The sequence below is a fragment of the Thalassophryne amazonica genome, chromosome 6, assembly GCF_902500255.1.
Source record: "Thalassophryne amazonica chromosome 6, fThaAma1.1, whole genome shotgun sequence".
NCBI classification, from domain to species: Eukaryota; Metazoa; Chordata; class Actinopteri; order Batrachoidiformes; family Batrachoididae; genus Thalassophryne; species Thalassophryne amazonica.
In genome coordinates, this window is record NC_047108.1 from 22,103,076 (window position 1) to 22,119,667 (window position 16,592).

Genomic DNA, 16,592 nt, shown 5'->3' on the forward strand with positions numbered 1-16,592 from the left:
AGAAAGAGACAGTGCCAGGTGGCGCATACTCTGCAATAATAACAGAAGCACTGAACGTTGTGTACACTTCCGAAAATGCACCTGTGGCAAATGTAGGAAAGACGCACCTTGGGAATGTGGAAATTGCTAGTTATGACAACTGTATGCTACATTTGTCTGCTTTGTATAGTCTTTGTATAGTAACAAGCATTTTCTTGGGAGAAATAAAATATTGTTTTCTTCCTGATGTTATACCTTCTGTTTGTTATTCCAACATGAAATGTTTTTTGTTGGGGGGGGGGGGGGTGCTAATCCCAGTTCTATGACATTGTGAGCTTAGTACAACACATTGTCATTGTAACTAGTGTTTAGGCCTAGAACCAAATTACCATTCATGAAAGATTTTCATCAGAAATACTTCTGCCCTTCTTAAAATGACAGGCAATTATTACAATAAATGTTTTTTGTTTTAAGACAAATAGAAAATGTATCTTGGATCAAATGATAAAAATAGGGTTAAAAATGTTTGTTGGCTAAATAAAATATAAAATGCCAAATGGTTACTCTTAGTACATGAATAAGATATGACCTCAATGAAATTGCGAAATGAATAATGTTGCAGGGGCAGTGGTGGCAGACTCCAGCTGAAATAATACTTTTGCACTCAGGCTCAATCAGACACAACAGAGGAATGTGGCCTATTGTTTCTTTGGAATGTGCCCAGACAGGTTCACTCGAGCTGCATATTAATTCCTCTCAAGGGCGCAATTAGAACTAGAAACTGGGGGGGACAAAGTGCGAGGCCCGCGGTTTCTAGATAAGCTCAGATGCATTCTGAGCATCCAACAGTAATTTTAATGTTTTGAGAAGACCGTAAAAGTGGACACCATTGAGTTATGCAATTTAAAACTGTGGATATAAGTACTTATTCTGAGGAATAGCCAGCATTGATTTTATTAACATCCTGGTGTAAATAAGGTATCACCAAATGTGTAGAACTCAAAAAGAATGATAGGTTGAGTTTTCATTAAAAAACAACTGCAATGTGGTAACTATGTTCATAAATATGAAAGAACAGGCTCTTATAAGTATTAACTATGGCATACTGTTATTTTTTGGTTTTGCATAAGTTTAAAAAAAAACAACAGATCATAAGTTTAGGATAATTACTTATCATGAATTTAATTTTCGAAGTGGCACTAATGACAACACTCATGACTGAACAATAATTTCGCTTGCATAGACTGATTTTGGAGATCAAGCAATAATTGGCAGATGGGCTTTCCTGAGGTCCCAGATAGGCTTTTCTGATTTCCTTTTCTAACTTTCAGAATTTGTAAATTAGCATATGGGGTTCCATTGATACTTATTGTAGACACATCGTCCCTAGAGGCAATACTATTTTTTGGTTTCAAATCTGGGCAAATGCACCGTCCCCAGAAAAGTCAAGAATGTGACAAAACAAGAAACAGGTGTTTGTAAACCAAGTCAATATGCTAAAAATACAAACTTGCAGAAACAAAGATACTATTCTGACATGGTTTTGTACATAGACGACATGGTTTGCACATAAGACTGGCATAGCATGTTTCAAGTACACACGAATATGTCAGAGGTGGGGGAGGGGGGGGCATACCATATTCTGTCCCCCCTGGTTGAAAAAGATGGGGGGCATGTCGCCCTGATTCCTCTCCAAATGTTAGCATATGGAGAGGAATTACGTTTTGTAAAGGGGGGGCAGGCAGAAGAAACAAAAATCTCTGGGCTTACCAGTGTTAAAGCAGCTCTAGAAAACAAGTCAGTTCGAATGATTGGTCCCTGGGGAAATTGTTTGTTCCTGTTCCCTTCAGGGGGGAGATTATTGATTGGGCCCACCGTAATTGGTTTTCCTGTCATCTGGGTATAAGAAGACAACGTTGTGGTTCAGCAACAAGTTTTGGTGGCCTCGCATGATTTCTGATATTACTGAGTTTGTGAATGCCTGTCAGGATTGTGCCATGCACAAGTCCTCCAACCGTCCTCCAGCCAGCACTCTTTTGCCTCTGTCTGTTCCTGAGCAGCCATGGACTCATATCTGTATGGATTCTGTCACTGGACTTCTACCCTCTAAAGGACATACTACCGTATGACCATATACTGACTGGAAAAAAAGTGTTTCTCAGCAGCTCGTGGACCACCGTACTCAGACTAATCTCTTTGAGCCACTGCAGTCTGCATTTAGAACATATTCCACAGAAACAGATCTGACTAAAGTGGTAAATGATCTTCTGTTTGCAATGAATTCAGACACCACTACAGTTCTGGTGCTGTTCGATCTCAGTGCTGTGTTTTATCACAGTGTCAGTGTCAGTGTCAGTGTTTCTGTCAGCGGGCTCCACCATCTGTGATCGGGTATGATGTCTCTGTTCCGCGGTTACACTCTGTGCCTCTGGATCGCGCATGCATTTGGCTGGTGCTCGCAATTGGGCGCCGCCTCTCACATTTGTATTTGTGTCTCTCATTTTGTATTTATGTCTTGTATTTTCTCTTCGTGTTTGATGTCTTTGTGATTCTGTTTTAGGTTTATGCTGTATTGCTTTTGTGAGTGTCTAAGTTCTAATTTGATGATCACAGTTATTTTGTTATTATGGTCACTTGTAAGTAGGTTGTGATTTTCTGTTTGCTTGTTCGCCCTCATGTGATCACCACACGCGTTCAATTAGTGAACAGGTACTTAGTTGGCATTTAATAGGTATTTAATTTTTGTTATCAGTGATGTAAGTGACACTTGGCTGAGTCTTTGTACAGTAGATTTTAATTATTCTACTTTTTGGCGTGCTTAAGATGCATTTGCACTATTTTGGGATTATCTGGACTGTGACCTTTGAGTACTTTTTTGTTATCACTGCTGCTTTTGCATTTTTGGATCATTAAACACCCGTCCTTTTGCACCTTATCTCTTGTGTCCACTGTCTTGCATTCTGAGTCCATTTCCTCTTGTTGATGACATATATTGTAATAATGGGTGTTTTTGACTACTTTTGGTTTTACATTCATAATTTACCTTAAAAACTGTTTACTGTTCCTTGCTTGGTGTCATTTTTTTCAGCACAACCTCACCCGTGTGCCTTTACAGTTTTTTCTTTCATTTGTACATACTACATTAAAATAGTGACCATAAATTCACACCAAAACCAAAAATTTGAATCAGAAAAAAGTTTGTTTTTTTACTGTGAAAACCAGAAATATGTTTATCAATCCATTTTTATATGAGCAAAGCTTCACGCAGTGGCAGAAAGCTCACTCATGGTACAGGGTGTCCCAAACAGGAAGTGCCAATTTTCAAATCCACAGTAAAACAGGAAATGTTCAAATTTCAAACACTTCCTGGATTGACAGACGAGATCCCATGGAATCTCGTGGGAACTCAGTGGCAAGCTCACACTCAAACAGGAAGTGCCAATTTATCAGTCACAGTGAAACAGGATATGTTCAAATGTCAAACACTTCCTGGCATGGGTGGAGCTAGAGCAGAGGCCAGGGTTTCACTGGACTTTCCTGAAATCTGAATGGACACAGATGATTGACATGTCATGGCACCACACGTCTGGTTGAAAGAGCTGCATTTTCAAATTAGTGAGTCACATTGACTGCTAGGTTCCTCCTGTCCAGTAGTTTGTGCTGTGTACCACCAAAAGTTCTAATCCACCTTAGTAGAAGAAGAAAAATGTTTGATCCAGATTTGAATTGAACATGTCATTTGAACTATGGACTTCTAATCACACCAAACTTATATTGGTGAGTAAATGACCGTATTTTATGTCAGAAATGAGGTCCAGGTTGTTAAAAGCAGCATTTCTCCTTTAATTCAGGTTGCCTTATATACATATATTTAAGCTAACAGACAGCAGCTGCTTCATGCTCTGTTGGCTTTTTAGTGCAGCAGATAACTGAAACAATCCTTCAAATGGTGATACAAGCATCGAATTCAGCACAAGTACATTTGGAGCAAAATTAATGGAGCAACTTTAACTTTTGACCCCTGTACAAACTGAAACTGACCTTTGTCACCATTCTTGGTGCTTTTACCTCATAACGCCATAACATTCAGTCACAGATTGTCCAAACTATACCTTTTTTGGAATCTTTATGATCAGGCAAATAATGTGGTGTCGTTTTCTATATGATTGAAGCATTTTTTAATTTAGACCAGGGTGGGCAACTTGTTCCAGAAAGGGCCAAGAGGGTGCAGGTTTCTTTGCAGCCACTGATTCCACCAGGTGATTTCACTGATTAATATCACTTTGAGCAGATGGAATCAGTTAATCAGTGGTGTTTGGGTTTGTGATCGTGGTGTAAAAACTCAATTTTGAAAGTTGTCAGTTAGCTGCAGCTTTTGATAAATTTTTGGGTGGTTTATCAGTTTAGCTTTATCAAAGATAACTTTTCAGTCAGCTGATTAGCTGTTATTGAAGCTAAGTTTTTGGTTTGCTGTGCCAGCCACTGCCTCTCTCTCTCTCTCTCTCTCTCCCTGTCTTTTTCTGAAGGTGTTGTGAACACTGTCGTATGTACATAATGTTCTTTTGTCGATTGAGGAATTTTTCCATATTTTGAAAGAGTCTAAATTTGCTGATATTTTCTAGTCTGTTAAAGTCGGTGTCATTGTGAACCCCAGGATGTGTTATTTGAGTGCCTGTGCTGGACTAGGCAAGGAAATCTATTGGTACACCAGTCCCACCAAGACTTTTTTTCACCAGCTGCCACAATCAATACCCATCCCTTATTATTTATGTTAAAATGTTAGTTATGCCAAACACATTTGAAAACATACAGAGATGTTTAAATGTTTAAAAAACAATGTTTAAAATATGACAAAATTTTACAAAGGCTGTAAAATGTGTAAATGCATAGACAGTTCCTTAAAAACACACAACTACTTTTAAAATGTATTTAAGATGTGTAAAAGACTAAAAAGAAACATACGACGATATTGAAATTGTGTGTATGTGTGTCGATTGGGGGGGTGCAGCTATTCAACTGTTCTCTGAGGTGAGGCTCACTGTCCCACACATTGAAAACCCCTGCATTAGACGTTCTGTCCTCTGTCGTGTCTCAGCTGTCTCCTATGTGGTTGATATGTCTGTGTCCTGTGTGTGCATGTGTTGGCCTGTGTGCAATCGTGTTTCGTTTCTATATGTAGGTGTGAATGTGGGTGTGTGCTCCCATGGTCTGTCGCTGTTCTGTTGTCTGTTCCCAGCCCATTATGTGTGCGTATATGGTTATTGGTCAAGTCTTTGTCTCCCCCGGTTGTGACTTTTTATATCTTGTGTGTCTGAATCCTACATGTTTATTCCTTCACTCCCTCCTTCCAGTGGTTATGTGTCTGTCACGTCCTCCACCGTTCCACATTGTTGCGTGTGTCTGCTTATGTCCCTCCTTACTTGCCATACGAGATACACCTCCCTCATTGTGTCTTTGCTTTATGTTGTCTTTGGTTATTTGCAGTTCTTTGTCAGTTTTGTGGTCCAAGTAGGTTAATTCATTTGAAAGATTAAAAGATTAAATATGTTTTAATGTGACTTTATTCCATCTTTGATGTTATTGGGAGTTTTAATCAAACACAATTAAAGCATTGATTGCCTTGTGAGTATTTTTCCCTACGAAACTGAGTGGGATGGGGAAACGTACAAACATCTATAGAAAGGAGTGTTTATCAAACCAGAGTGGGATGCTGTCAAAGGTGAAACAACAACAAATATTGGATCTATGAGATCCCAACCCTAGGGATTGCCACCATGATGATTTAGCCAGCGTATGCTGACAGCCCCATTTCCTCCGAGTGATCGAGGTCGGTACAGCACAGTATGGTCTGGGTTGGAAAAGTTCAGTCTGGCTTGGCTTGCATTTCCACCGACAGCAGAACCCTTGTGTCTGGTAAGTGGAGCATGTAAATGTTGACATGCACGTCAAGAGCAGGAATGCTTTCGCGTGGCCTCTCCCCTCCATACAGAGGCCAATCAGAGTAATATAATCATTTTTAAATTTAATTTAATTTAATTTTTGTCTTGGTGAATCATGGGTTTATGTTCATGGTGTGTAGAATGCAGAAGAGTCGACTGATGTCTGTGATAACAGTGAGGTGAATGAATGAGGTACTGTGACTCTCCATGCACAAACGCACAAAACACAAAGGCACTTCTTTAAAACGCAGTGTCTCTTCAGCCACGACAAGGAATTCAAGGATTTATATATATATATATATATACGTTTTGTCAGGCTGTGATGATGAATCCGACTGAAACTAACAGGTCAGATTAAGACTTTATGTTTACTCTGTATGTGAATGGTTTTAATAATTATAACAGTCTGAACTGTTCACATGAGGACTGCAGCTTTCAGCCAATCAATGCACAGCATCAATAAACGTATTTCGACTTTTGAGTAACTTACAAGAAACGTGTGTCAACAATTGCATAACTTACCTACAAATTATGTCCCGTGTATATGGGCCGTATGAGTCATATGTCAAAAATATTGTGCATGCCCCAAATTTCTTGATGTACTCACCATGTTACGACATATATCAGTGTGCTTCACTGTGCACTTAACTTATACAAAACTTACCCATAATTTATGACACATACACCAGCGTATTTTTAATACATTGGCATACCCTGGCTAAAATGTCAAGGTGTGACAGGGCCTATAAATACACACACACACACGCACGCATGCACGCACGCACGCACACACACACACACACACACACACACACACACACAGAGAGAGAGAGAGAGAGAGAGAGGGAGGCAAAAACATGACATCATACAGTCAATGTACATAAACAACAAGTGTGCCATTAAGATCGGCAAAAAACACACAGACTTCTTTGCCCTAAGCAGGGGTCAGACAGGGACACATTTTGAGCCCAACCTTCTTCAACATCTACATCAACAATTGGCCAAATCATTAGAACAGTTGGCAGCACTGGGTATCACTCTAGTGGACACAGAAACTAAAGGCCTGTTTTTGGCAGATGACCTGGTATTGCTTTCTCCAACCAAAGAAGGGCTACAACAACAACTTGACCTTCTACACAATTTCTCCCAAACCTGGACCTCGACAGTGAATCTAACCAAGACCAAAATGATGATATTCCAAAAAGGACCCAGCCTGCAGTCACGCAAATAGCATTTCTTCCTGGATAAGACAGTCCTAGAACACACAAAAAACTACACCTACCTCAGAATAAACATCAGCACCAGAAGCAACTTCAACAAAGCTGTAAATGACCTGAGACACGAGGCAAGAAGGGTTTTTTATGACATCAAAAAGAACATCAAAGTAGTCATCCCAATTCAAATCTGGCTCCAAATACTGAACTCTGTCATAGAACCCATTTCTCTTTGTGGGGTGCGAGATCTGCGGCCCACTCGCCAACCAAGATTTAGCAAAATGGGACAAACACCAAATTGAGACTCTGCATGAACAACCTCAAATAATAACAGAATACAATGATTTGAAAATCCTCTTCATCCTATATTCAAATGAATACACCACAAAAACAAGATATTTAATGTTCAAACTGATAGACTTTGTTGTTTTTGTGCAAATATTTGCTCATTTTGAAATGGACGCCTGCAACATGTTTCAATTAAGTTGGGACGGGGCAACAAAAGACTGGGAAAGTTGATGAATGTCAAAGAACACCTAATTGGAAACAGGTGAGAGTCATGATTGGGTATAAAGGAGCATCACCAAAAGTCTCAGTCATTCACAAGCAAAGATGGGGCGACCACTTTGTCAACAACTGCATGAAAAAATAGTCCAACAGTTTAAGATAAATGTTTCTCAACGTTCAGTTGCAAGGAATTTAGGGATTCTATCATCTACAGTCCATAATATAATCAGAAGATTCAGAGAATCTGGAGAACTGTCCACACATAAGCAGCAAGGCCGAAACCCAACACTGAATGTCCGTGACCTTCGATCCCTCAGGCGGCACTGCATTAAAAACCGACATCATCATGTAAAGGATCTTACCGCGTGGGCTCAGGAACACTTCAGAAAACCATTGTCAGTTAACACAGTTTGTTGCTACCATGGGTGCAATTTGGTGGGGGATAGGGGGGACATGTCCCCCCCACCTTTTCAACCAGGGGGGACAGAGTATGGTATGCCCCCCCACCTTCTGACATATATGTGTGTACTTGAAATATGCTATGCCAGTCTTATGTGCAAACCATGTCAGTCTTATGTGCAAAACCATGTCAGAATAATATCTTTGTTTCTGCAAGTTTGTATTTTTAGCAGCATTGACTTGTTTACAACACCTGTTTCTTGTTTGTCACATTCGGAATTTTCTGGGACTGCATTTGCCCAGATTTGAAACCAAAAATAGTTGCCTCTAGGGACTAGTGTCTACACATAAGTATCAATGGACCATACGCTAATTTACTAAATTCTGAAAGTTAGAAAAGGAAATCAGAAAATCTATCTGGGACCTCAGAAAGCCCATCTGGAATTATTGCATGATCTCCAAAATCAGTCTATGCAAGTGAAATTATGTTCAGTATGAGTGTTGTCATTAGTGCCACTTCGAAAATTAAATTCATGATAAGTAATTTATCCTAAACCTATGATCTGTTGTTTTTTCAAACTTATGCAAAAACAAATCTTGAGAAAAAAACAAACAGTATGCGATAGTTAATAATTATTAAGAGCCTGTTCTTCATATTTATGAATACATTTTGCCACATTGCAGTTGTTTTTTTAATGAGAATGCAACCTCTCATTCTTTTTGAGTTCTACACATGTGGTGATACCTTATTTACACCAGGATGTTAATAAAATCAATGCTGGCTATTCTCAGAATAAAGTACTTATATCCACAGTTTCAAATTGTCTAAGTTAAATGGTGTCCACTTGATGGTCTTCTCAAAACATTAAAATTACTGTTCTGGATGCTCAGAATGCACCTGAGCTTATCTAGAAACTGTTGGCTTCTGGGGGCCTAAAACGGCCCCCGGACCTCCGGCCTATGGGCTTTGGCCCTGCGGGCCTCGCACTTTGTCCCCCCCAATTTCTAGTTCTAAATTGCGCCCTTGGACGCTACATCAACAAATGCAAGTTAAAACTCTATCATGCAAAGTGAAAGCCATACATCAACAACATCCAGAAACACCACCGCCTTCTCTGGGCTCAAGCTCATTTGAAATGGACAGGTGCAAAGTGGGAAAGTGTGCTGTGGTCTGATGAGTCCACATTTCAAATTGTTTTTCGAAATCATGGATGTCATGTCCTCTGGACAAAAGAGGAAAAAGACCATCCAGATTGTTACCAGCGCAAAGTTCAAAAGCCAGCATCTGTGATGGTATGGGGGTGTGTTAGTGCCCAAGGCATGGAAAACTTGCACATCTGGGATGGCACCATCAATGCTGAAAGGTACATCCAGGTTTTGGAGCAACACATGCTGCCATCCAAGCAATGTCTTTTTCAGGGACGTCCCTGCTTATTTCAGCGAGACAATGTCAAGCCACATTCTGCAAGTGTTACAACAGCATGGCTTTGTAGTAAAAGAGTGTGGGTACTAGACTGGCCTGCCTGCAGTCCAGACCTGTCGCCCATTGAAAATGTGTGGCGCATTATGAAGCGTACATCAAGCAAGAATGGGAAAGAATTCCACCGACAAATCTTCAACAATTAGTGTCCTCAGTTCCCAAACGCTTATTGAGTGTTGTTAGAAGAAAAGGTGATGTAACACAGTGGTAAACATACCACTGTCCCAGCTTTTTTGAAACGTGTTGCAGGCATCCATTTCAAAATGAGCAAATATTTGCACAAAAATAATAAAGTTTATCAGTTTGAACATTAAATATCTTGTCTTTGTTGTGTATTCAACTGAATATAGGTTGAAGAGGATTTGCAAATCATTGCATTCTGTTTTTATTTACATTTTTCACAATGTTCCAACTTCATTGGAATTGGGGTTGCAGAATTCTATCCATCCTCCACGTTTAACGGAAAACACCAAACAAGACACACAGAGCAGAATTAGGACAATACCCACTAATTATTAAAGTTCAAAAGAGAGCAGTTAAATTTTATGACCAACTTAAAAACAGTGACCTCAGTATGTGCCATAATAAAGCCCTGATCCACAGAGAGACTGTAGAGAGACGCCCCCTCAGCCAGCTAGTTCTGGGACTCTCTACACAAACACAAGCAGAGCCACTAAACACAAACCCTGTTAGACTTAACCAAATTATAAGAAAACCAAAAGAAAACTATGTGACGCACTGGAAAAAAAAAATCAACCAAAAACCAGAGTAAAATGGAATGATGTTTGTTCCTAAACAGTCAGAACTCGGTGGCAGAATACCTGAGCACTGTGACCAACCCAAAGCTCAGGAAATCCTTGACCATGTACAGACTCAGTGAGCACATCCTGGCCGTGGAGAAAGGCCACCACAGACAGACCTGGCTCCCCAGAAAAGACAGACTGTGACAGACCCACTGCTCACAACACCAGGTGGAGACCGAGCTGCACTTTCTGACCACCTGCCTGCTGCACCAAGACATCAGAGACACTAATCACAAACAACCAAACAGACTCAGAGAGCACGACCAACATCAACAAACTTCACTATCTGTTGGCTGAAGGACAACAAACACAGCAGCAAGGATAGTGACATGAATAGAAGGAACAATGGACACAAACCACCGTAAACCCAAAACAGGAGATTAAACTGCTATGTCACTTTATCTACATATAACACAGTTTATAGAATAGGATATTTTTACACCAAAATCACATTTTTTGCTATTATTTCAAGCCCACATATCCTGTTTACACATTTATTTACTATAGAATATTGTTAACTGTATGTACATCATGTTGATGATTTTGTCCTTCACACCTTCTTGTCCTGGAGGTCTGTTGAGAGTTCATAGCTGTCTGATAGTGCCTTGCTGCGTTTGCTTTCCTCCTCTTCCTGTTTTCGGAGTGCCAGACTGGCCGGCTGGTGACGACTGTGCTGAGCCCAGGCCAGACTTGCAGGACTGGTCGGAGAGACAGGTGAGCCAGCCTGGAGGGGGACAAGTGATACTTTTATATATCTCTGATAAAGTTATTGTGTAAAGGGCAAAACAATGCACATTTTGCTGATATTGGAACTGTCTCTTTTCATTAAAATAAATGACTGTTCTTTGCAAATGAAGCAACCAATTCTCCAGTTAGATCAGGGGTGGGCAACTTGTTCCTGAAAGGGCCAAGAGGGTGCAGGTTTTCTATGCAGCTGATTTCACCAGGTGATTTCACTGATTAACTGATTCCATCTACGCAAAGTGATATTAATCAGTGAAATCAAAGGGTGGAGTCAGTGGCTGCAAAGAAAACCTGCACCCTCTTGGCCCGTTCTGGAACAAGTTGCTCACCCCTGAGTTAGATCCTGCACAACCATTTAAATATTCATTCAAATATATTTCACATTACAGAAGAAAAGGATGTCATTTTGTTTAATTGAATTTTCCACTGTTACCTATGTGCTTGATCAGGAGGAGTTGGTGAGGCTTGACCTTACTCATGTTGTCATTTGGTTCTATATAAATAAATTAATTTGAATTACAATGAATTGAAATGTATTGCAAACGTAAATGGACAAAAAAATAAATAAATAAAGTCATACAAACAAGTCCACATCAGTGAAAAATATTCATGGACAATGAAAACCATCAAGCAACAGAAATTGTCAATCACTGGTGGTTTTTTTCATATTCGAAAAGGAATGAGTAGAAGTAGAAAACTTATTTATTTCCAACTCTCCTCCATAACACTTTCATTAATAGTTCCTTATCAAGCTGATCCTGTAATATATGATGCCTTGACTGAAGCTGACACAGCGGCCTGTGGACCACTTGCTCAGGGCGACCTCTCTGAGCCACTGCATTCTGTTTTGGAATGCAGTTTTCCATAAAGACAATTTTCATGAGAGTGAAAGTAACGAAGTAATGGGTGTGATTTTGTGCTATATAAATAAAATAAATTGAATTGAATTCTATGTTATAATAGCCAAGTGGCCTCTGTGTGCAGTGTGTGTGTGTGTGTGTGTGTGTGTGTGTGTGTGTGTGTGTGTGTGTGTGTGTGTGTGTGTGTGTGTGTGTGTGTGTGTGTGTGTGTGTGTGTGTGTGTGTGTGGCTTCGATCATGCAAAAACTGGGGCCAGCTGACATTTGCCTTTTGGTCTGCTTATATATTTTGGGTCAAGAATGAATGCTGTGAAAACAGAAAGTTAATAGGACAAATATTTTTGAAGAAATCTGCACTTTTAGTTAACCAATAAACAATGGATGTTGTGCTGCAATGCACCATAAAGGTTTGGGGTTTTGACGTTATTGTGGTTCATGTTAGTTTAACAGTGTTAATGTTATTGATTTAATGTGATTTTGTAGGTTTAGTCACTTTAGTTAGGTTATGTTGCTGTTACCATGAATGAGTTCAGTCTCATGTTACGTGAAATATGTATTGTTTGATCTCTACCCTGTTTGTGTCTAAAATCAGAAGCACCTGCATGCATAAAGACAAACAGCTGTGCCTGTGTGCATCCAACTTCGCTCAGGGACAAACAGAGCACAGCTGGTATTTGCTGTTTGGTGTGCTTATGTATTTTGCATCAAGGATGAATGGCACCAAAATGGAACACTGATGGGACTAATAATTTTGGAAAATCTATGAATATTAACTAACGTTGCTAATTACATTTTGGACTCACGTCTTTCCAGTCGGGGGCAGTAAATCATCTTTATATTAAAAGCATGAGTGTAAGTGCATATAATTGTAAATATGTTAAAAATACATGGATGAAAGAAGAAAGTGAAAAAAACTTATTTCCATTGTGGTCCATTTAAAAATCAAATGAAAAAAATAGAAGTAGTAATGACATAATAACAATAATAATAATTATAACAAGAGCCTAAACAATTTGTAAATACATTAAGACAGTAACAATAAATATTACATAATTAACAGAAAATAAAAGAGTTGAGTTCTTCTAAAAATTGTTGTGGTCTAAATTTCTAAAAACATTCTGGACTCACACATCATTCCAACTCAAACCTGCAGTGTCTCAGCCCTTCATGGCAAATGATTGCCCACCCCTGGTCTAACCTTACTAACCCTAGAGCAAGAACACAGGCAACAGTGGTAAGGGAAAACTCCCTCTGAGGAAGAAACCTCAAGCAGACACAGTCTCAAAGGGGTGACACTCTGCTTGGGCCATGCTACTGACACAATTTACAAAACAATTCACAAAATGAATATATAGGAACTATAGGTCCTTAAACAATATGAAATTTTAATAACATTTTATGGTCAAAAATTACCCAATTCACATAACTCAGGAGGTATATAAATGGTGAGAAAACAAAAATAAAGTTTTTAAAACTCATCAAATGGTTTCAGAAGAAGAAGATGCTGAAAAGAAAATGAATTAATGTATTCATTCAACTTAAGGACACAGGGCACCAGGTCCATAGGAAGGATACATACATTAATAAATATGTAATAAAGCATAAGTAGTCTAAACTTCATGGTTCTAAACTTCTCTAAAGTTCACACTTAATTAGCTATTAGCAACTGAATTATTCATGCATTGCACAATTAGTAAATCATTTATTAATTTATGTCTAACTCATGGCGTAATAGTGCATACATACGTGCACTTACAAATAGTTTGTTCATGATTTATTAAGTATGAAAAAAACAATGTGTTAATGCATGGGACTATTTATTTGAACTAAAGCATTAATTTATCAGGTCTGGTTTCACAGAAAGGCTGGACACAAATGCAGGACTCGGCAACAGAGCTCTGTGAATAAAAGCAGTTTACTGAAGCAGTATTCGGGGTCCGGTACACAAAAAGGCAGTCCAACAAGCGAGAAGTACATGGAACATCAGGCTTAGGCATGGGCAATAATACAGGCAGGTGGTCATAACACACGAGAGGCAAGCAGGTCAGAAATACACAAAAATAGAGCTCAAGAGAAGGCGCAAGGTGCATCAATCTGGCGAGGGAGCGGGGCAAAATGAGGACCTTAAGTACACCCAGGTGATGAGTTGCAGATTGGGTGCAGATGTGCATGGAACGCACCAGAATGAGGGTGTGGCCAGAGAGAGGGAAACGCCCACCACCAAGCAACAGGAGAGACAGACAAGAGGGACAGGGGCAGATAAACCCAAGCAGGAAAACCCCAGCAAGAGAAACAACCGAACAATACAAAATTAACCAAAACATGAAAATAAAACAAGACAAAACCTCACATCCTGGTATAATTAAGTATATTAGTATAATTCTTATTAAGTATGAGTCATTTTTAATTATTTGTTACTAATTCATTATGTATTAATTCATGCTTAATTATGGCTAAATAAGGTGTAGTTATTATGAAGTGCTACGTAATAATCATTATGTCAACTTAGATGCATTATGTCAAATAGATGCATATTTTGTGTCAAGTTGAAAGGGAAGCAGCAGAATGGGTCTGATGTAATGTTATTATTTCACATTTAACAGCTTCATCCTTGATCTTGTTCTTGTCAAATCCATTCACAAGAGGGTGCTCCTTGTACCCATGCCAACGAATTTTGCCAACACTTCCAGCTGGCAATCCATCTTGGTTTCGATAGTGCACACAGGTGTTAGTTCTTCATGATCTGTGTGTTTTAACCCTATATCATCCAACTTCTTACTGGCAGATAGAACCCCAATGATGACAATTAGCCTGATATAAAGCACCACAGCCAACCTCCACGGTAGACTACTTTTCTAACTACAACAAAGTGCCTCAAATAAAGATATAAGGAGAGAATGGCAGTCCCCAGCTTACTGAACCTAGCCAGCAGGATTTGCAGTCTTCTTACTTACTGTTTCTAGCCCTTATGATGACGTCTGTTGTCGGTTGTCAGTAAAGCCTGGGTCCCACTGAATAATAATCCATGAATAATGAGCCACGCATGGGTGTGTTAGTGATTATTCAAAGAATGACCCACGTTTTCATCTACCATGTATCCGCTATTAAGGTGCCTCTATTTGCCTCTCTGTACCCATCATGTGCCATGCAGCAGCCTCTAGTGAGCCACAACTGACCTGTCATTAGAGCCTCGAATGGCTTGCATCAGCCAAGCTCAGCCACATAGTGCCGTGATAACACCATGATAACGTGATGTTGGCGGACGTTTAGGCATGGGTTTGGTCCAAACCTCCAGCCCTCCTACACCTGGTCCCTTTAAAGTGTGGGTTTTCAATTCACAGCAGCATTTAAAGATGTCACATTTTTTAAACACAGTCCAAAAATAGACCCACGGTTGTACGCTGTGCACCAGATTGCTGTCTACCTGTAAGGCACCAGACCAGCTAGAACCGAACCAGTTGAAGCTGAAGGTTTCGGAGGCCGGTGAATATTCTTAATTCAAAGATAGGAATATTCTTAATTTATAACTGGGATTTGGCTGAGTGTGGGGAACTATAAAAAGTGTTTTTCATTGCTCGGCTGCAACACTACAGGCTATCTAGCATCAAGGTCAATTGCCCACTGTTTTTCCTCCAGTGGAATTTATCCAGGCTCTGGTGAGATTATTTGGCTCCATTCTTATCTCAACCCACAAGGACAACAAACTGACAGACTTACACATGGACCAAAGCATGCTCCAGCTCCTCTTATCACTCTCTGCCCCTCCCTCCCTGCGGCAGGCCTCGTCCTCTCTCAAGCTTGTCTGTCTGGCGGCGCGACTTATAGTTGCAGCGGCCTTCACCCACTTTGCCTCCATTCGGATGACGGACTGCTTCAAGTTTAGTGCACATAAACAATGTCAAATGTATATGTGTTGTCTTTAATTTTGATGTGTGCCATTATTACGGTAAACAAGTAATAATTGTGGATTAATTGCTGTATCTTGACTGAGGTAATTGGAGTGTAAACATAATTGCCCTTTTTTGGGATCAATAAAGTTGTCTGAAGTCTGAAGGGTTCCTGGACAGCCATCTCTGTGCTCCTCGCTGGCTCTGGGGCTTGCTGGCTTTATTTTTTCCCTGGCTTTAAACACAGTCATTTTCACACCGTGATCCCACTTTTAACTTTGTGTTCGTCCATTTATTTCTGCAAAATCGCTCTTTTGCTCGCGCGCTGCCATTCTGCATACATAATGAGGTGGCCGCTTTAATTATATACACCTGCTGCCGCAACTCATGTGGATCACTTTAAAAAGTTTCCCTTTGGCAGATCCCGAGCAGCCGGGAAAACAGGCCGACTGGGTGACTGTGAGGAGGAAGCGTAGCCCTAAACAGAAGCCCCGTGTACACGGCCAACCCGTTCACATTTCTAACCGTTTTTCCCCACTCGACGACACACCGAGGATCAAACTCTGGTTATTGTCGACTCTGTTTTGAGAAATGTGAAGTTAGCGACACCAGCAACCATAGTCAATTGTCTTCCGGGGGCCAGAGCAGGGGACATTGAAGGAAATTTGAAACTGCTGGCTAAGGCTAAGCGTAAATTTGGTAAGATTGTAATTCACGTCGGCAGTAATGACACCCGGTTACGCCAATCGGAGGTCACTAAAATTAACATTGAATCAGTGTG

The 16,592-nt window shown here is 40.0% G+C and overlaps 1 protein-coding gene across 1 annotated transcript in view; it reads right to left on the reverse strand.

Annotated features, from left to right (window-relative positions):
* LOC117511958 (IQ motif and SEC7 domain-containing protein 2-like) overlaps window positions 1–16,592 on the reverse strand; it is a 92,047-nt gene that overhangs the window by 4,165 nt on the left and 71,290 nt on the right. The window contains exon 3 of the mRNA XM_034171892.1: window positions 10,878–11,045. Coding sequence (XP_034027783.1) covers window positions 10,878–11,045 — 168 coding nt within the window. The remainder of the gene's footprint in view (window positions 1–10,877; window positions 11,046–16,592) is intronic.